General features: G+C 48.6%; 1 protein-coding gene and 1 long non-coding RNA gene across 3 annotated transcripts in view; one reads left to right on the forward strand and one right to left on the reverse strand.

Moving 5' to 3' along the window:
- Positions 1–3137: 3137 nt before the first annotated feature.
- On the forward strand, positions 3138–21112 carry LOC135896972 (neprilysin-1-like). Of its 2 annotated transcripts, XM_065425532.2 has the most exons (8): positions 3138–3701; positions 4183–4404; positions 5119–5360; positions 8912–9223; positions 12820–13031; positions 13991–14327; positions 16096–16401; positions 20274–21112. In XM_065425532.2, the coding sequence occupies exons 1-8, from the start codon at positions 3171–3173 to the stop codon at positions 20410–20412; spliced, it is 2301 nt and encodes a 766-aa protein (XP_065281604.2). In that variant the 5' UTR covers positions 3138–3170; the 3' UTR covers positions 20413–21112. The 2 variants fall into 2 exon arrangements, with proteins under 2 accessions (XP_065281604.2, XP_065281605.2); XM_065425533.2 differs by lacking the exon at positions 16096–16401.
- Positions 16247–21864, reverse strand: part of LOC135896977 (uncharacterized) — a 37042-nt gene continuing 31424 nt past the window's right edge. The window contains exons 2-3 of the long non-coding RNA XR_010562858.2: positions 18222–18434; positions 16247–16374 (exon numbers count right to left, since the gene is read on the reverse strand). This is a non-coding gene — a long non-coding RNA (uncharacterized lncRNA). The remainder of the gene's footprint in view (positions 16375–18221; positions 18435–21864) is intronic.

Below are 21864 nucleotides of genomic sequence, written 5' to 3' on the forward strand. Positions count from 1 at the left end.
GGATTCTTAGCATATTCCCAAAGGATGTGAGCTGCAGTGGCTCTTTCCTTTTGGCACACACAACACAGGTCACTTACATAAACACTTGGACACACGTGCCTCATCAGCACCGGAGTGACAAACGACCCCGTTTGAAGTTGTCGATCTAGAACCCCTTCCTTACGAGTCAAGCCCGGATGAGGTGGCGGCATAGTCCTTCGCTCTACTCTGTACCATTTCACAATTTCGTTGTCAAAATAATAAAGCGCATAAGAGGTTAATCACGTTGCCAAAGCTTCTTTGTTTTGTTGATGGTGATGTCAGCGTAACACCATGGCGGGAGATATGTTGTGTGGTACAGATGAGAGTGTGTGCATTCAAGTGGGAACAAATATCTACCACTGATGGGGCATGCCACCTTTACAATCACTTTGGTTTTTCACTCTGATTGGCAAGCTTTATAAACAATGGTGCTATGCCTTCGCTTTTCGAAACAAGTTCCAGCCATGCAGTAAGCCTAGCTGATCTACCATACTGTCATGACATGATGAATTGCATGCAGAGTTTCAATTGATATGGTGAATAAATACTCGAATCTAAACGATCAGAACATGCCATCTGCTTAATAGGCAGCTCTTTTCCTTATCAGAGCTGGCGAATAACCTCGTCATTGTTGCCCACAACTTTGGTTGTTTGGTGAACAGCACAAATAAAGAGGCTTTTACAAGCGTTTGCTTATTTATTTGTCGTAGTATGGACTACAATTTAGAGCGCAGCTCCTAGGCGGCCGTTCCTGCGTCGAATGTCAGCATCCCTCGGCGTAAACGAGCGAACGAGCACAGCAAAGGATGAAAAAGCGCACGCAAAGTGCAGCGGCGATGAAAGATGGCAAGAGTGAAGAGAGCGCGAGGAAGGTGCAGCGGAAGCATGAGAAGGAAAGTGGAGTGCTGCAAGAGATGTGCTCCACGGCAATGACCAGGCATGTGGCGAGCACGTCCTCTGACACCATATATGGAAACAAAGCACTGGCGTGGGCTTCATACCCACTGCGCATGCGCTACTTCGTCTGCACTGCCGCCACTAGAGAATGCGCTCCACACGAGCTACATGTTCCTGTGTTCATGCTTTCTTTCTTAAAAATGAGCGATGCAACTGGTGGAAATGCTTTGTCTGCCACTGCTGCTAAATGAGCTACCCGAGCAGAGGCTCAGCACTGCCTTTGATACGATCCTGTCTTTCAGAATCAAGTTCTTTGCCACAATATATAGCGGATTCAAAACTCCTAATCGCTGCACTCAAAATTCACATTAGGGAGTATCGTAATCGTCGATGAATTTGTACACAGCTTGAATTTGAAAGGCTGCTTTCCGACTCTCTACTGTCTTGAAGTGACTATAAAAACATTATCATAATGTAGTCGGCCAACAGAACGCTTCGGTTTTATCAGTTCACTTAAAACTGGTGATAGTGTGTGAAACCGAAAAGCTGGAGAGTTTCTCTTCCTCAACCATATCTTCTATGAGCCATATCGTGACATGAGTCACATGTATAGCCGCAGAATAAATCTGGAACATGTGCCTTCCGACTGGTTTTGTCTGCCCGGGAGACGATCCTACCGAATCCGCTTACTTCAGCAGAGGCGGGCCAATCTTGGTTCTCAATCTACCATTGGACATGGCCCACACTTCCAATCTGTCATTAAAACATTCTTGCTTCATAATAGAAGAGCTAAATGTTTGCCTCATGAGCACCCCAAACATGGTGTTTAAATTCACCATTAACTAAGATCTGCTAGGGCTAGCAGGTGGACCAGTGCAAAGTGCAAATAAATTATTCTCATGATATCTTATACTACAGTGCATTAGCACTGAAGAAAACGGCCCCCACTTGACGCATGCCCGCCAGTGGCGCAGGTGGGCATGCGTCATCTGGGCCTGTTCTCTTGTTTCCACTGTATGTGCAGAAGGTGCAGGAAAGCGAAAAAACGTAACGTTTAGATGCTCCTTGCTGGAATTTGGGCACCTCATGGTAGTGTAGTCCTGGCCATGTGCGATTTAATTTGTAACGCAATATGATTGCTACGCTAATCTCACATTTGCTCTTTTTTTTTTCCAATAGCAATTTTATGGACACTCCAGGCAAATTTCCGTCGTCGGTGTTGCCGCGATGTTCCGTAAAAATTTTTAAGTGCGATGACATTGTGGTCGCGCGTGCCGTATGCATAAGTGGGATCGAAAGCTTGCGAGGGCATGGTTGATAGGTATAGTGGCTTGATGTGGCAGTATCGTCTCGCACTAGCTAGGGAGGAAGGCGGGGAGGGTGCGTGCCCTATTCTCACGGGCGCAAGTGGGGGTGGGGGGGGAGGGGGGTGAAGGTTAGTCTGCATCTATCCTTCTACTCCAGCTGCGGTGACTGAGCATGGCCGCGCACATCTTGGAGGCAATCTGAGCTTGGTTCAAAGACCATAGCCGACCCTATACAGCAGACGGCTTCGAATAAGCTATGTTCTTGCGCGCCTGCCTAGTTCGCATTGAAGCGAGAGACAGCACGAAGAGGAATTCACTCGCCGCTGCTGCTTTTCATCACGTCGGCATTCTGACAGTGAGTGTCCGTGGTCAACAAGTGAGATGTGTCCGTGTTTGCCAGTGCATGCGCGACGTGCTTGTTAATTTAGTTAGTAAGTGAATGTTTACAGCAGTTTATTCAGTTGATAAAATGTCTAACGTTACTTCGTATAGTTGTGTAACAACTTGCTATCGCAATCAATGCTTCGCCTGTCGAGCGACACTATGACTTCTTTGAATTTCTCCTGCAAATTCTCAGCTCTATATTATTCATCGTCTAGTAATTCTGGTTTCTCTTCTCTTTCTTTTCTTTACCTCTTCTGTTTTCAGCTTTCTGTTGTTCTTTCTCTTAGTAGACTGACTGCTAAACAAGACTTTATACTTATCTCTACCCTTTAGTAAACATTCATATAAATAAAATAAATACATTTTAGCTGTAATATTATCATTCTAACTATTATCTCCCCTTCCCCCACCTCTCTCCCTCTCTTTTATTTCTTTACCATCCGCTTATTGGCTAACTGAATCCCTCACTCTGGGTATGTGCCATTGTCTGGAACAATCTTCGTCGTTATTGGAGAGCTACTGCGAAACTGAGGAACCCGACCAGCTCAGGTTTGGCGCAATATGTCGACGGCAGGCCGAACGAGTCGCTCGACGAGCGGCACGTCCCGGTCGCGTCCGCGCTCGCTGGTCGACCCCGCCGTCGGCCCCACGCTGGCCTCGGCGTTGCGTTCGGCCGCCGACGTGACGAGCCCGATGCCGCCTGGGGCCTCGAGCACTGTCCTCCTGCGCGGCCGGCAGCTGAGGGCCGGCACGGGTCGCGCGTCCCAGCTGACCGGGGCCTCGGTGGGTGATGCCGACGACGACACAACCGCCGGCGGCATCAACGCCGTCAAGCTCCTGCTCATGGGGGGTGACGGGTGGTCCCTGCTCATCGGGCTCGCCGTTTGGCTCTGCGGTTTCGTGCTGCTCGCCTTCGTCGTGTCGCTCGTGTACCCGCAGGCGCCACGCACGCCGTGCAGTCAGCCCGCCTGCCTGCGGCTGGACAGCGTCATGGCGAGCTCCGTGAGCTCGCGCCGCCACCCTTGCGACGACTTCTTCGCGTACGTCTGCCCGGCGACCGAGACGGACCGCAGGGCGAGGGTTATGCTCCGGGTAGGCCACGCACTCCGCATTTGAGTAGACGATCGAAGTGCGCTGTTGCCTGCGGCAGTGCGACTTTTAAGAGCGACTTTTAAGAGCATATGCACGAGCTTATACCGCTGCACATGTTTATGGCATCCTCTTATAGCGTGTCACGCACCTGTAGCTGTTAGTCCTCCGCCTGCCATTTCAATGTATAATTTTCAAAGTAAATCTCACTTAATTTAGTTATGTTTGGTCAGTTCGATTAGCGCGGGCTTTATGCCATTTTCTGCTGTCCTCAGTAATTGCATAAAGCTAAACGCGCCCAGTTCCTTCCTTCCTTCCTTCCTTTCGACTGGAATACCGCGGGTGTTAGTCGAATCTTGACGCCCGGCTGACGATCGCGGAGGTCACATGCTTGGCCAAAGAACGAGCCTAATTAGTTACAGACAAATAAGCAATTAACTAAACCCGAGGACCCTCAGCTATTGTTAGCGCATGTGGCGTTCAGGAGAACGAGTTCAACGCGGTCGTGGAGCATGCGCTCTCGGAGGAGTCCAAGTTCCACGGCCTGGGCAAGCTACGCGACGATTGTCTCCGCTATCGGAGCACTGGCTCCGTGCGCACCAAGGACATCCTACATCTCTTACACCATCACATGGGCCTCCCTGGATGGCCTCTCTCTACTCCTGCCGACTTAACACCCCAGCAGCTCTTCGAACTCATCGCGCAGGTGCGGTCTTTGTCGCTGCAAGCGTGGTATATAAGAGACACCTGGGAACACTACAGGCTTAAGATTTGGTGCGCTTTTTACTTCACTGCGGTAAGCCGCGCTAATAACATCCAAACCGTCTGCTTCAAACAATCAATGGGCAACCGACAGATGACCAGCAAGATGACAAATTGTATTGACCTATGAGCAGTGGCGTAGCAACGGGCCGGGGGATCATATACGTCTGAAGACACCCGGAAATTATTGATATCCTCGACTTGCTCGACTACACCTGGAGGGGGGAGGTGTGACAGAAAACCTATGGGCCCCGGGTGCCAGACGACCTAGCTACGCCACAGCTGCCTGTGAGCACAGAAATTATTACACAAAGTTTATGGTGCTTCTTTACAAAGGAAGAAGATATCGTGAACAGGTTCAGTTCGGGGATATTACTTGGTACAAAAGAAGACAAATTTACACACAACTTTGCTCAGAATAGTTCAGCTGTGACTCGTATAAAGGCAGCAGACGTGAAAGTGATGAAAGCTATGTCAGAAGTCAAGACGTCACTATCTTTCGCAGCTCGGGCAAATGACGAGGCTATTAGAATGTCGATGTTCGGCATATATACATATGCCACTCGGTGTTCTCGTGTGCCTTCGAGATTCTCGCGCGAGCTTACGTGCGAAACGCGCTCTGCCCAAGTTCGCGATACAGGCGGGAGCGTTCGTGCAGTTGGACTTCAAGTACCGCGTCGGAGCTTGGGCGCGGCTGCGCATGGACAGCGACGGTGGTCGTGAAATGCGGACGTTCCTCGACCCGCCGTCCGTGCTACCGCAGTGGTTCGAGGACGAGGAGGCGCTGGAGCGCTACGTCACCCAGGCGCTGGCCATGTTTGGCGCTTCGGCCGACGCCGCTCGCATAATCGTTAGGCTGGAGAGTTCCATCCACGACCTCAACGTCGGCTCCGAAAGAAGGTAGCTGTGCATAAGCCCGAACGCGTACAGCGTCCCTGCAGGGGGCAGGTACGCCACGCATGATACAACGCCAATTCGACTGCACGGGGAAGTGTCATGGGGGTCCGACACCCCGCGATATTGTGGCTGCGGCGATGTGCCGCTCGCACAAATAAACTTAAATGTATGTCATTGTATGTACGTGTAAACATATGTGCTTATACTATCATGTCCGCGATGTCCTTGATTTACAAACAAAAATAAGATTAGTGGAAATCTTTCAAAATCACACTAGCCTCTGCAAAACCCTTCCGGAAAATATTTCCTGGGCACGGCCCTGCTTGCTGGTGATTTGCACGAATAGACTTAGTTCCGCGGTCTGCAGGGCCTCGTTTATTGAGGGCCTTGCAGGCTACGATGCGTCAAATTCTGCGGTTCCGTGTGGTAAATACACCTACCGCAGTTTTAGGCAATGATTATCGCTACAAGAACGTATTCGTAAATCTAACGCTACGAATACGTTCTTGTAGCGATCATCATTGCCTAAAACTGCGGTAGGTATATTTACGACACGCTATCGCCTGTAAAACGGAGGGGTCTTCTCCTCACAAGGACACTTGGTGCGGGGAAGCCAGCTTTGACGATTGCCTTTCAGCGAGTTGCAGGTGCGTGCATACACCGAGGTTCCGCGTAAAGATTGCCGAGTAAATATTTAGTTGCATCATTTCGACAAAGATACGCGTGAAATGCAGATATGCTCAACCTGGATAACCCTTGTAACGACCTAAATAGTGGCACTAAAAAAAAAAAAAAGAGCGTCGTTGAGAGCATGAGAGCAAGAATTTTTTTTTTTAAGAATCTTCAAGAATGATGTTTACAACTCAAACTCGGCAATAAAAATAGATACCGCATTCACTCAAGCAGCGTCTGTTTGAATGCCCAAAGAAGGCAAAAATTGATGCAGGCACATGCTTCAAAGCACCGCCACCTAAAGCATTTTTCACAACAAAGACATTGGCCTTGAAGATGAGGACGAAAATAACAAAACAGAAAATGCCCAAACAAACGAAATAGGCAACCATCCAGGGCAGGCACCAATAATTGACCCACCATTTACGCTATCCGAAGTTGACTCAGTCACAACTATAACATGTGCGAGTGAAACCGCTTAAAGTGGACGAAAAAACAGCTTGTACGGCTCCCACCGGCGGCAAGCTGTTATTTTTTTTTTCGTCCATTTGCATTTTCCTTTACCTTATCATTTCTCCATCTCAATTAAAATAAATAATTTCCGCTGTGCTTTCCTTGGCTTCGTTATCTGTTGGCTTCATGAATTCTTGTGACTCACAAAAATCGGGCTCCTCAGTTCCCCTCCATCTCATCGTTCATCGCGTATGAGAAGTATCGATTGATTATTGGGTGTTATTCGCGCAAGGACCAGGTGTGGCCCAAGAGCGCCAAGGCTATAGTAATGAGCTGTTAATGTGCATGAACTGTGAATTTCCAAGAGTAGGTGTAACACGGCTGTATAGAAGCCTGAAAACATGTAAAATGCGTAATATCTATCTATCTATAGATAGATATAGATGTCTGTCTGTCTGTCTGTCTGTCTGTCTGTCTGTCTGTCTGTCTGTCTGTCTGTCTGTCTGTCTGTCTGTCTGTCTGTCTGTCTGTCTGTCTGCGTAAAATGCGTAATATCTATCTATCTATAGATAGATATAGATGTCCGTCTGTCTGTCTGTCTGTCCGTCCGTCCGTCTGTCTGTCTGTCTGTCTGTCTGTCCGTCCGTCCGTCCGTCCGTCCGTCCGTCCGTCCGTCCGTCCGTCCGTCCGTCTGTCTGTCTGTCTGTCTGTCTGTCTGTCTGTCTGTCTGTCTGTCTGTCTGTCTGTCTGTCTGTCTGTCTCTGTCTGTCTGTCTGTCTGTCTGTCTGTCTGTCTGTCTGTCTGTCTGTCTGTCTGTCTGTCTGTCTGTCTGTCTGTCTGTCTGTCTGTCTGTCTGTCTGTCTGTCTGTCTGTCTGTTTTTGTATAGCGCGTGCTATACAAAAACATATTTAGTGTAGCAGCAGCCTCCGGTGAGAGGATTTCTTGTCTTTATGACTGGCAAGGTGCCAACATCGTGCAAAAGATTCAAAACGGCTTTACTGCCAAAAAACTGTTTTTTTGGCAACGTATGAGAAGTATTTTATGTAAGTTACTCCGGTGTCGTACGGTCACTTTAGATCGCGATCTTGCTACGATCGTGGTCGAGCCAATTGATGGCAATAGCGCGCTGTCGACCTTGTAGTTCTGGGAGTTGCAGATTATCAGCGGATGATGATAGCCCACAATGACAAACGAAATAATATTTTCTTTAAGAAGAATGGAAAGTTTCATATTACAATTTTCGCTGCATATTAGACACAGTTGACAAGTTGTTTGAACCCACTCTATAGTGTGCTAGAGCACTCCTAAACCAAAGATGCCCAGAGTCGATCCGGACCGTTGTTGGGCCGTGTAGCAGTGGTCGTTGTTGACCGCGATCAAGAAATGCGTAACGGAACGGGCCTGATCGCGACCAGAAGAGACCGTGTGACACTAGTATAAATATCGATCACAGTCTAGGTTCCATGCGTGTTTCTCGTTCACCGGTGTAAGTTTCGAAGCTTATTCTCTTTCCAACTATTTAAATTTTGTTTGTCCGATTTATTTATTTATTTATTTATTTATTTATTTATTTATTTATTTATTTATTTATTTATTTATTTATTTATTGTGTTTAACATTCCTAATTCATTTCTGAAATCCAGACTACCTTGTTAATAACAATATTTTATCTAACTTATCAACAACCTCCGCATTACGCACGCGTAATGTGGTCAAAATCAGTTATCCGGCCACTTCTAGGTTATGCCTGTGTGGTATGGAATCCATATTAGGAATCAGACACCGTGAAGTTGGAAATGGTCCTAGAAATGCTATCATGTTCATCTACCGTCGTTATAATAACGTTGTTTTTTTTTCCGTCTTCTAAACTTAGAGTTAAATCTGACTATACTCTCGTCATCCGTCGCAACCTAGAATCCCTAAAGCTCTTGCACTCATTGATTACCTGATCGAACTCATCTTCCCTTATTACATGCATAAAACTTGCGGAACCTTCCTCACCTAGGAGGTGTCACCATCTTAATATTATACCCTTCCGGTCAAAAAACGATGCGCTTAAATATAGCTTTTTTTCCCCTTTAACCATTGAATATTGGAACTCACTGCCTGGCGCCATTCGTTCTCTTCCATTAGACTATTTCTTGCTTAAACTTGAACGTTGTATATATATATATATATATATATATATATATATATATATATATATATATATATATATATATATATATATATATATATATATATATATATATATATATATATAAAGACCACGTAGTCTGCGGATTAATTTTGACTACATGTGGATCTCTAACACTCTCTCAAAGCTCGGTGCACCTAACATTCCGCCCCAGGCGGCCGCCGCTGCCGGTGACCGAATCGCGCTGACCAACCGGAACTTGTGTGGCGCCCTCGACCATGCGGCGTACAGGTACTCGTTCCTGTCCGTGGAAGCAGCGGCGCTGGCACTGGAAGGCATTCTGCCGGCGTCTCATTGGATTGACGTGTTGTCCACGCGTACCGGGCTGCCCAGGACGACGCCCGTGGCCTTCCACGAGGTGCTCTTCCGGCTGCTCAAGCTGCTGCTGACGTCAAATGCGAGCGCCTTCCTCTACCTCGGCTACCGAAGTCTGTCCATGTTCGGGTTCGACGCGCACCACTCCGACTTGGCTGCGCGAGTGGACGCACCGGCCATCTGGCTATCGCCCGATCAAAGGGTCGCTCACTGCCATCAGCTTTTGTGGTATACGCACGTAGTACATGCGCCTGAAAATGTATCTACTACGCATGTACTATACGCATGCACTATACGCATGTACTATGTGCTATGCATGTACATATGAATATGCACATGCATATTCATATGAAGCCAATGAGGGCCTCCGACTCTGGCCTTGACGTGTAGCACACAAGAGTCTATCGGCCTGCCTCTAGATCATGGCTTCGATTGGCATTACACTCACAGGGCTAGTTTATAAGTACGCGCGGCATACATAAATACCCAAGAAATAAGATGAGATGACAGTCAGTCGCCGTAGCTCGGTTGGTAAAACACCCGTGCCAATGTCGTGGGTTGGGCTCCTACTGGCAGTGAGAGTTGTATACCGACAGAGAATCGACCACAAACGTACTCGAACTTGGTAATATTTGCCCCAAGACAAACGGTGGCATGGCGGCCCTACCTAAGTTGGATTCAATATCCTGATTCCCGTGTGGATATCCTTTTGGGATTTCGAGCGGGGACGATTACATTGACCATTACAATTAGGGCAACGGCAGAGAAGTCAAGCCCCTTTATCACCTTGCTACAACTTGGGTACTTCGTTCTGATACCAACTTCTCATTCCCTTCCGGCGGAGAAGACAGTTTCAATTATTCAACCAACCACTCATGGCGTTTTTCACTGGTCGATCTGGAGCGGCCGCCGAAATCCTCGAGCGAGCGCTCGGGTTTCGCGAATCCGAATCGGCCAGCGGAGCGCAAAAATGCTCCGTGGGGGATCACACAGGAAGTCTGCGTGCACGTCGCACAAACCGGTTCCGGAAACTATGCCCGACTTCTGCTCTGTACGTTTCCACGGCAACCAAACTCACCGTCCCCCGTGCGTAAAAATGCTCCGTGGGGGATCACACAGGAAGTCTGCGTGCACGTCGCACAAACCGGTTCCGGAAACTATGCCCGACTTCTGCTCTGTACGTTTCCACGGCAACCAAACTCACCGTCCCCCGTGCGTCCCCCGTCCATGGCGCGCCCGCAAGGATTATGCATGGACAATGTGCATAGAAGGCTTCGTACAGCACCTGCGTCACCTAGTAATCGCTGTCGTCCGAGCTCTCATCGCTAAACGCGAGCTCTGCAGCAACAACGAACGCGGCCATTTTGCGAAGCAACACAGTGTTGTGCGTACCAACCGGTACCGATTTCGCTTGAAGACGGAAGTGACGCGAGCTATTTCCGCCCGAATCCGCGCCTCGGCGGCGGAGCAAGTGAGAGCGATCCGGCGCGGAGCGAGTTGATCCGAAACGACTAGTGGAACGCGCGAACCCGCTCCAGATCGACCAGTGAAATTCGGATTCGTTGCCCCGGAGCAAGAAATCCTGCTCCGAATCGACCAGTGAAAAACGCCATCAATCAATTAATCAATCTTTACTCCCACTTTCATTTATGTTTTGCTTGTAATAGAAACATATAATTCTGACAAACTTAACCATCATCTGTAATTATCTCCGTCCTTCGGTTCATTCTCTGTTGGCTTCGTATGTTTGCTAAGGATTGTACATCTCGGTATGGCCCGATTGCGCTCGCGCTTTATCTTATCTCATCTTCTTATCTCCCCTATCTTTAAGGAAGTACGACACAATTTTCTGAAATTCCGCGTATATAGACAAGCTACCTGCTAATATCATGTTCGTCTGTGCTTGCCTGCGTTAGGATACGGGCATTTGCTTAATCGTACTCCATGATTGGCTGACGCCAGCTACAATTAAGCAGTTTCCAATCTGGCGTCATATTAGTGTGAAACAGAAAGAACAGCAGAACAGCCTATCCTGGCTTGGTGGCAGCCATTAGTGGCTGTCAGTATACTAGTAGGAGTGTGTTATAGCATCAGTATCACTAGCTGCCAAGGCAAGGCAAACGATTAGAGGATGGCAGCATATTTACTTGTTAGGATGAGATCAGGAAAGTTGCAGGCATACAGGCCTGAGTCAGCCGACTCAAGACAGGGTCATGTGATGGCTAGTAGTGGACATATTACCTGCCATAGTAGTAACATGGTGACATGGCACCACTATGGAGTTATGTGGTACTAAGGCATGGCTATATAGTGGCTCGATAGGCCTTCATCCTGTAGTGTATGGAGGAAGTAAAAAAGAGTAGGGAGTAGTATGACGTCAGGCAGATGGTCTCACCAAGTCGTCCTCTTCCGACGCCGCCACTACTTTCCTTCAGAGCCAACCTGCACGTTGACTCTTGGGAAATAGGCCTTCCTTGGTCGCCTCATTTTTCAACGCATTGTTTGCAGTATAGCGTTCAGTGACGCCCTCGTCAGTCCTCGCCACCCGCTCTGCGCTTCACTCTCCCCCATACCCCCCACTCACTCGTAGGTTATAAATTACTGCTTGCCTATCACTTGGTGAGGGCCTATTTCCCATGAGCTTCTCCCACATATCTTTTATGACTATGCTTAAAAATTGTCACATGACGCTCCCTCCTATTCATATTTTTTCTCCTTCATATACACGCTGCAATGGGATAAAATATGATCATGATGACTATAATGATTCGTCGTCATCATCATCAGCAGCAGCCTATATTTATGTCTACTACAGGATGAAGGCTTTTCCCTGCGATCTCCAATTACCCCTGCCTTGCGTTGATTCCAACTTGAGCCTACACTAATTTCATCAGCCCACCTAACTTTCTGCCGTCCTCGACGGCTCTTCCCTTCCCATGGCACTCATTCTGTAATTCTAATGGTTCACAGGTTATCTACCCTGCGCATTACATTGGCTGCCCAGCTACATTTATTTTTCTCTTAATGTCACCTATAATATTGGCTATCTCCGTTTGCTCTCTAATTCACACCGCTGCTTGCGCGGTCCTTAACTTGCTGTCGAGCTTCTTTGTTAACCTCCAAGTTTCTGCCCCATATGTTAACAGCGGTAGAATGCAATGTTTGTACACTTTTCAACGACAGTGGTAAGCTCCTAGTCAGGATTTGGTAATGGCTGCCGTGTGCACTCAACCCATTTTTATTACGTAAATTTCCTTCTCATAGTCAGGGTCCCCTGTAGTTGACCTATAGATAAACTTACTCCTGTATAGAAACTAGAAGCTGACTATAGCGATCCTGAATCCGTGTTGCCTTGCCAGACTATTGAACATTTTTTTTTGTCTTCTGCATACTAATCTTCAACCCCGCTCTTACATTTTCTAGGTTAAGGACCTCAATGATATGTTGCAATTCGTCCCCAGTGTTGCTGAACAGGACAAGCCATCTGAAAACCGGAAGTTGCGTATATATTCGCCGTTCATCCTCACTACCAAGCCTTACCTGTCTAATAGGCGAATACTTCTAAACATGCAGCGAATAAGCATTGGAGAGACTGTGTCTCCTTGCCTTAACCCTTCCTTGATATGTTACGTTCTACTTGTGGAGAACCAAGTTAGCTCTCCAATCTTTGTAGATATCTCCCAAGATATTCGCGTATGCCGCCTGTGCTCTTTGACTACGCAATGCCTCTATGACGATAATGATATAGTGACCTTTTAAGATGAAGCCGTCGGGCTGGTGCGCTGCGGCGAAGGCCCCTGCAAGATCGCGCGCCTGCTTCGCAGGTCAGCCAACCCGGTTGCCCTCAACGCTGCGCTAGTGTTGCGAAAGCTGGCAGGTAGTGCGCAATCCAAGGCAGCTCCGTTGAACGCGAGGGCCTTCTTGAACGTGGTCGCGAGTCAGCTGCCCGCACGCCTCATCGAACACTTCCGCATGGACCACGTGACCTTCACCGAGGCACGGAAGAAGCTCTCTGCTCTCAAGGTCTCGCTTCCCGGTAAATGGACATACACAGGCAGTCTTTGTTTTATTGATTACATACGCAAGGGGATGACTGGTAGGATATAATTGACATCCTACTGCAACGCAAGGGCTGAGAGACTCCGCAGTGGGAGGCTCCGTTGTAATTTTTACCATCTAGGGCTATTTAACGAGCACCCAGAGCAGGTTATATGCCACAATTTCACCGTAGCCAGCAATCAAACCGGTGACCTTGTAGACAGCAGCAGAACGCCATAGCCATCGTGCCATCGCGACGGATGCATAGGGTGTCCAAGCTAACGTTATAGCCGAGCTGTTCAACGAAAAATAAGATCGAAAAAACACGGTGCAAGGTACAATCTTAGGATCTACAGTGTTGGGTCAACAGACCTCCGATGATCGAGCATTGTAGACTTTATAATTCTATCTTGCATGTAGTGCGTTTTTTTTTTTCTTAAGATCACGTTTTCCGTTGAACAGCTTGGCTTATAACGTTAGCTGGGACACACATTTGAAATATATCGCTATTGTTGTTGTGCACACAATACGCCCACTATGTTGATTTAGGTGAAGAAATAACTTTCGGGCTCACGCACCCGGATGGGCACTCGATCGGCCTCAAGAAAGCGCATGCCACGATCCAGACCTAGAATGCCCTTCGTTGGTTATAGTGGCGGAAATTTATGCACATGACGGTCCACATGTGGCGACATCTAACGATGCGACATAATTAAAACGCGACTCCCAAGTTAGCATCATCTAAAGACTGAATGTGAGCTAAAGAAATAATGCAGCATAGGATTTTACAAAAGACACTCCTTTACACCCTGCCACCTTCGTGAAGCGCAATGTGCACTTCGCATTGCTATAGCTTTGAATAGCCACGTTGTGTAGCATGGGGCGCTCCGTTGCTCGGCGCCCACTGTTGCGGACGTTCTTGCGCTAACGAGCCGCTGTGCACATACACGGGCGCAGGCGACTTGGCGTCCCTGAAGTCGCTGACGCCGATGCTGGGCAACTCATCCGCGTGGCAACCAGGCCGGGCGACTCCGTTCCTGCTGAACGTGCTGTCGCTGCGCGCGTTGCCCGCGTCGTTCCTGCTGGATGCGCTGACGCGACCCGTTGATTTGCACGAGAGTGAGGCGACGCCGTTCCTGGTCCCGCAGCGGCTCACCGAGCCCGTGCTACGGCCCCATTTGAAGGCAGTGGCCGTGCCGCTGGGCGCCCTGACGCCACCGCTCTTCCACGAGAGCTTCCCGGTAGCCGTCAAGTTCGCAGGGCTCGGTCGCGCCTTCGTCGGCGCCGCGCTCAGGTGAAGTTCGCATGTGTGCACACACAGCTACCGCGGCGCAGCAGATAGAGAGAGAAACCTTTATTGTATTAAGTGAGGGTTGAAGTCCTCCGAAGGAGGAGCCCTTTCTCCAGCGCCATTGCTATCCGCGGGATGTATACCTGTGCCCGCAAGATCGCACGGCGCTGGATCCCAGGGTCCTGTTTAGACAGCGCGGCTTCCGAGGGGAAAAGAGTGTTTGGGAGTGTTAGGGCACGCCCAAGAAGAGCAATAAGGTTTGTATGGGCGCTGCAAAGAGACAGGTGGGAGGGTATACTGTATTCAGTGCCCTCCCACCGGTCTTTCAAAACACTTTCAGCGATCTCCCTGAGACTTGCGGCGGACTCAATTCAGTTAATTCAATTTATTTCTCCACTTCGAGTACTTCGGACTCAGCGATAGTGCTCCTCTTCCCTGCAGGCGCTGTCGAATGTAGTTCACGTGCTCAAAAGAGCCTGGTGGCTTTTCTTGGTGGGCTTGAATTCCCGCGTTCCTACATAAATACAAGAATCATGACCGCGGCGACCTCGCGCCAACTCTACAAATACTATGGCGATCAGGCCGTCGATGTAATCTCTTGTGGCGACAGAATTCTCCAGGTGTGCGCGATGCTAAGAGACCGATATGCGCTTCCGAAAGAAAGAAAGAAAGAAAGAAAGAAAGAAAGAAAGAAAGAAAGAAAGAAAGAAAGAAAGAAAAAAAGAAAGAAAGAAAGAAAGAAAGAAAGAAAGAAAGAAAGAAAGAAAGAAAGAAAGAAAGAAAGAAAGAAAGAAAGAAAGAATTAGGGAACACAATTGTTGGCGTGGACATGTATTGTTGACAGGGAGAATGATCAGGGTGTTTGCATGCGGAAAGGGTGATTTCTCTGCATGTGTATAAGCTCGGCGTATGTTTTGCTGGAAAAGAAGACTCGGCAACATGTCACGTATACGGGTGATGACTCGGGATATTCGGTATGTCCACGAATGGTTTGTGTATCTCTTGTCATAATTACGCCAGGATTAACTCTATAATTGCGCCCACACGGTACAGTTTTAAATATTTGCTGAGACTGGCATCGCTGGGTCCTTTTGCGTGTCCGTATGAGTTACAGAACTTGGTCACGCCGGCCGTGACCATACCATGTGCACAGGTAACGCTGTGGATCGCAATGGGTACTTATACACATACAGTGACGTTTGCGTCGGTATATCAGTCGTTTTGATCAACAATGCTCATGCTGGGGTGCATCGGCTATGGGGGAGTACCCCAATTCACCGTGCTTTCCGTTTCGATGTTATGCTCGTCCCAGCGGCTGACGCCATTGGCGCCATCTTGTTTGCTTTCACGATTGACCGGTGCCCATTCTTTCGAGCAGTTCCTGCATACAAACATGTTGAACCCGGTTCCAATTCGTTTCACTTCCGCGCACGGTATACAGCACGCGCATTCATGAGAATGAACTTAGGCTCGAAGCGACAACACGAAGCGAAACTCACACACATAATGTGGGAATGCACCTCGCTCCCGTTCTCTCATCCCCCCGTCAGCAGCGAGACTGACTGGACAGCCTGGCTCAGTTCCGGGGACGTCGACCGACAACTTGAACTGGTGGACTGGGCGGAAAAGGCCAAGCAGGCCCAGGACCTTACTTGAGCCCTAACCCTCAGCCACGTCCCTCTTTACCTTTTCCCCTTTCAATAAAGTTTATCACCACCACCACAGAAGCGGTTTACAGTTAAACTTGGCGGACTACGTGCGGCGTACGCAGAGCTGTCGGTCCCGAAGGGGAGTTCCGCGACCACGAAGGGCGGCCCGGTCCGTTCAGCTGGTGGTCCGAGAAGAGCCAGGAGTCGTTCCGCAACGCCACCCGCTGCCTCGGCCTGCCCGACTCCGAGGAGCTGTGGCGCGCCGCGGTGTCGGTGCGCGTGGCCTGGGACATCTTCAGCCTTGTGCGCCGCGCCGACGACGGAAGCACCCTGTCCACGTTCGGCCTGCCCTTCGAGAACGACGTCGGCAGGCTCTTCTTCGTCGCCTACTGCTTCTTTCTCTGCGACAAGGAGGACAGACCGCAGAGGCACGTCGCCCATCGGCATTTACGCTACCCTTTTGCAGCGATATAGTTAGGCGGCTATATAGTTAATCATTAGCTAATTAGTAGGCTGATTTCTTTCTTTCTTCCTTAGTCTAGCTGTTTGTTTAATTCCGAGGAGCGCTGCTTTGCGGCACATTAGTGAAGAAAAAATGAAAAAGAAAAGAAGAAAAAGGCAATTCGAGCTGCGATAGGTTTTGTCAGCCATCTTGTTTATAGTGTATCGTTGCCTTGCTTGTGAATAACACTTGAATACATCTTTACACGTAATCCCTTCGTTATTTCCGCCATAGGGACAATATAAATGGTTCTCCTTGCTTTATTTTATTTAGTTCTATTTATTTTATTTTTTGCGGCTGGCTAATACTGTGGTAAGCCATAAACATAAGTTCGGAGCCCCGTTTCTCCATTGCAGACTGATACCAGAGTCATTCCGCTACTGAGAAAGGGGGCTCGATCTGGTCGACTATTGATGAGATGTGTCTTAGGACTGACAATAAGTGCAGCTGGTTTATTGAAAGATGCGTGCTCGGGGCGTCCTGAATTCAGACCATCCTCTTAAGTTTGCTTAAGAAACCTTGCGTGAGGCATTCTGTACTTAGCACACGTAGTCCTTAGGCGATGGCATATTGACACGTGAACTTGTTTACCTTTTTCGGGTGAGCACTTATCACCGTCTAACAAATGTCATCGCTCAGCGCGGGACGCGCCTGCATATATCGGAAGTTTCCGGAATGTTATCGAAGATTCTAACCGCCGTCTGTTGTCACCGAAGCTTGTGTAATCTGACGGCATGTATGTGCAACGCGCATGTAGAACGTTCTATGTAGAATGTAGAATGTTCTACCCATGTAGAACTTAGTGGAGGACACGCAGGCACCAGCGATTTCTCTATAACGTTCGATGGCTCGTGTATAAAAGCCGACGCGCTTGACCGGCAGATCAGATTTTCGACGATCGCCGACTTTGTTCGCCGCCATCGTTGTTCTTTGAGTGCAACTTGCTTTTGAGGGCATAAGTTCGCCCAGTAAAACGCTAGTTTCGTCAATCACAGTTTTGCTGCCTTCTTCACCGTCACTATACTATACGTGACGATATGTTCCCACAGTCGCGGCACGGCGCGTACAGGGGCCTCTCCTGCCGCTGTGGTGTAAACACCGTCGGAGTTGCCGGGCCGTCGAGTTTTAATCTGTGACATGCACTGCAGGACTTCGAGGTCGTATGCGGGCTCCGCCGCTTGTGGTATAAACGCCCGCCGCCGCCCTGGTTCGCGCCTGCCGCGCGACTGTGTAAAGTGTAAAGACACTGTAGCACGGCCATGCTGCCACGGTGGTCCAAAGGCGCACTTCCACAGGAACACCACGCCGGAGCCAGCTACGATTCATGTCGAATGTGGCGTTCCACTTGCAACTCGGCGTTCTTTACGGAAGCTGGCGACGTTTGCACTTCCGCATGTGTGTATTGTAGGCAGCGTCGAGCGTCGCTTTGCCTGACAAACGTCGTTAAACGTTTGGAAGGCACGTGTACACTGGGTACAAGGGTACAGCTCTGACCCGTTCAATTCCATGGCGGACGGCAGAGCACACGACAACGCGAAGAACACGCATATCCACCTGCACCTCCTTGTGCCATGCCGGCTTATACGTACCACATTTATGGACCAAAAAGATTCCCTCGAGACGTGACACGCGTGCTCTTATCCCCGTGTGCCCGCTCCCTCCCCCAAGACCTCACAAGGGTGAAGGAAGTCTCCTTGAGGAAGATATATGGGCTATATATATGGCAGCCCTCACCGCTGCAGTCACCTGCAAGTGGAAGAGCTTCGTCAATGACGACGCCGCTCGCCCCAACTGTACGACCCTGGCACAGGACACCGATGTGTACCACCTGTTGTGGACTTGCCCAGGCACACGGCGACGTATCCGGAACGCCTTGCTCGAGCGGCCTGGCCTCCACAGTGACCGACATGCTGACTTCTGCAAGATGGCTGCTGTAATTGCAGAGCCTTACGGGAGTTCCTGCATGATTGCGTTCATATTTATAAGTTTCTTTTCCTAGTTTCTTTTACTATGCCCTAAGGCAGCCCTCTAAAAAAACAAGAAAGAAAGAAAAATAAAAGGTGAGATATATATACAAAATACTTCAGCGAACACTTTCAAAAATTCTTAAACGTTGCCTTGGCAGATAGCACAATTCTTGTTCGTAAGGTGGTCTACTCCAAGCCGCGGACACTACTTGCACAAAAAAAAAAGATTATATGCATAATCGACTAATTACCGAAAATTCGCTGATTAACTTTTTAACTCATTACCTCAATGCCCATATTGCAATTTACAAATTCTAGCCGTGGAATTCGCAAAGCGGATCCACTCGTAACGAATTCTCAGGATGGACCAGTTTCGAGACATTGATTCCCGAAATATTCGGAGAAATGCATTAGCGCACTTGCTTTTGTACTTGAATGCATAAAACGACGTTTTGTTAAGAAAGTAACTTGAACGCCAATACATTTCGCCGCAATGTTCGGGAAATAATATCTCTAAACTGGTGTCATGCTGAGAATTCGTTCCAAGTGGATCCATTGCGTTGCGAACTCCACGGCTAGAATTTGTAAATTGCAAGATTGTTCATAAAGTAATTAGTTAAAACATAATTAGTGATTTCTTCAGTTAGTCGATTATGAATTTCAATTTCTGTGCAAGTAATGACTGCCTCTTCGAATAGACAAACTCGTGTGAGCTAGAATTGTGCTATCTGCTACAGGCAAGTTTTAAAAAAATTTGAGAGTGATCGCTGAAGCACCCGATATGTTATAAGGCCAATATTAGCTCAGATTTGATGCAATGGTCACCCTCGCCAAAAAAAAAAAAAAAGAACGTGAGGGCGGTCATCTGGGAAAAGGAGAGCTAAGGATTAGAGGAAAAGGATTAGAGAGATGGATTAAAAAGTTAAGGAAGGACGGGAAGGTTATAACCAGAGTATATCTCTGGCTTCCTCTTCTTCCAAGTCATTTCTCTCACAGTAAGAGTCGCTGCGAGTTAATCCTCCTCCGTTTAATCCTTTCGCGTTTGCTAGCCACTATTGAAGGTGCATGTCCGCGAGACATTATGCAAACATTAACGCTGGAGCATAATTGGAACATAATTTTGCTATTTGGGGGGGGGGGGGGGGGTTGCAGAGGTATGCAACGCAAGATATAGTCCGTCGTTCTAGTTTATTCAGTATCAAAACTGAACGCTCGAAGAGCAACGGAAGCAGAGTCTGCGGTATGTCACGCCGGAGGGCAACGTCCCGTAAGGAAGTGTGCGTCATGTTTACAGTGACGGCGCGACAGGGCCATGACGACGGGTGGAGGAGGGTCATTGTCCCTTGCCGGGTAAACGGAAATTCATAATACGTGCACGACATCATGAAAAAGTGTTTGCGGGCACGTAAAGGAAACCCGCGTGGTCGAAGTTATTCCGTAGCCATACATGCAGCGTTCTTCATAACGGACGAGAAAGTTTCGACACGTTAAACCCCACAATTTTAGTTGGAAATGTTGGATTGTTCTTAAAAAACGACTGCGTCCAACATCGCAGTATAAGAAACATTGGGGGAAGTTCCTATTAGGAACTGTCCCCAGTGCTGTTGTTACGATAACCAAGTGATTTCCGCTAATTATTCTTCTTGCACTAATGCTTTTAGAAGCAAAGTATGTCCGCGTATCCTTATATGGTGGAATCCATCTGTAAAATCATTGTGTACAAGCATGAAATGCTTCTTCTAGAACTATATATACGCAAACGCTTTTGTGCCACGGATTGCACGACCCCCCCTGCGTGACATAGTTTCGTATACTGTGCTTCCATGCGCAGGCCTTCCGCGAGGGACCTGTGCAACGTGCCTCTGAGGAATATGGCTGATTTCGCGAAGGCCTTCAACTGCAGCGCAACCTCCAACATGGCGTCGTCGCCGCGCTGCTTCGACCAGGACCGACCGTCGGCGGCGTGGTGATGCCGAGCGCTTTGGGCGTTCTTCCCATCTCGACGGCGTCGATGTATTGTGACTGATCTGCGTGCCAACTTAGCTACACCGAGCGACCCGACATAGGAAACGGACAGCTCCCGATGGGGACTCATATCGACACTGGTGCTTAGACAGGCGCTGTGAATGGTTCCAAAATGTTCATTTATCGTGTTCGTTAGGCATTATTGATCGTTGTTACCATTACTGTTTTCTACGCCTCCTAATTGCACATTACGAGTGGAAATAAGTGGCCACTCTTGTTAAGTAATAAAACGTCATGACGTCAGCGGAACACTTCTACCATATTCGCGTGTGTTGAAGGTTATTTCCGGTCGATTGATTTAGAGCATAGAGAAGTCAATAGCACTGAGCATAACTAAGTCATTTTCCGGTAAGTCACCTTCCAAGCACGATGAGAACGAGGACCGAAACGAGAACCTGACATTTGCGCTACCTGACTTGAAACTTCTATTGTGGACCATTTACGAGCCACTCCAATGACGTGTGTATTAATAAATATAGAGTAAGTGGTGAGCGACTGAGTGAGTGGGTGAATGTACGTGTGCTATACAACTATAGTCACTAGTTTAAAAAGCCTGGACATGGTTATTGTAAATAGACATGTGTTTCTCTTTCTCTCTTCAGGTGTGAGCAATGCTAAGTGCATGGAATAAATGGCGAATACCAAGACATGTTTTTCTTTTCGTCACACTGGCTACATGTCCTCGCAAATTGAAACGTTGTTGCCTGATCATACGCATTTGCATATTTGCATATGCATTTGCGCCCGTCTATGCCGCACGGAAGTCATGCCCGCTTTACGTGGTTACTGCCAAAAGCGTTGCGGATTGCCCTCATCCCTGTTACTAAGCTGGAACGGCACGGCGCAAACCTTTTTGCACCTGCGCATTGCTGAGCGCAGGTGCGAGACCCGAGCTTCGCCATCCGCCCGCGGCCACGAAAGGAATGAAAAGAAAGCAAAAGCGCAGCGCAGGAATCTGGACCTCGACCACCTGCCCAGCGCCATCAGTCCTGCCACAGGTGCTACTCGAGCTCTCGGCGCGTGCAGGAAGCGGAGCCTGAGCTGTGCAGCCGTCGTGGCATTGTCTCGTGGCGAAGAAAAAGAGCAAGGAGCCAATGCAACCCGAATGAACGGCAGATCCGTGTGCTCCGAGACCGCGATGTAGGCGCTCGTTGCGGGATCGTTCTCTTTATTATTATTATTTTATTTTTAGCTGAAAGGAAAGGCGCTCTGTACAGTCTCGGGTGTCGCGGCGCAGGACCTCGAGCTCTGCGTGATGCGGCGTCACGTGACTCTCGCTTCCGCCGTTGTCGACGATTGCGGCGCCGCTCGGGTGTCACGCGCTCCTGGTGCATTCGGGTGTTTGCCGCTTGGTCAACTGCAGCTGGCAGCGCAATGTGCCCCGAACAGCAAATCTT

Source organism: Dermacentor albipictus, chromosome 3 (assembly GCF_038994185.2).
Source record: "Dermacentor albipictus isolate Rhodes 1998 colony chromosome 3, USDA_Dalb.pri_finalv2, whole genome shotgun sequence".
NCBI lineage: Eukaryota > Metazoa > Arthropoda > Arachnida > Ixodida > Ixodidae > Dermacentor > Dermacentor albipictus.

Coding starts and splice junctions, on each gene's coding strand:
- LOC135896972 (XM_065425532.2), top strand. CDS start 3,171: ATGTCGACGGCAGGCCGAACGAGTCGCTCGACGAGCGGCACGTCCCGG. Junction 13,032..13,990: donor TCTCAAGGTCTCGCTTCCCG/GTAAATGGACAT, acceptor ACACGGGCGCAG/GCGACTTGGCGTCCCTGAAG. Junction 14,328..16,095: donor TTCGTCGGCGCCGCGCTCAG/GTGAAGTTCGCA, acceptor CGGCGTACGCAG/AGCTGTCGGTCCCGAAGGGG.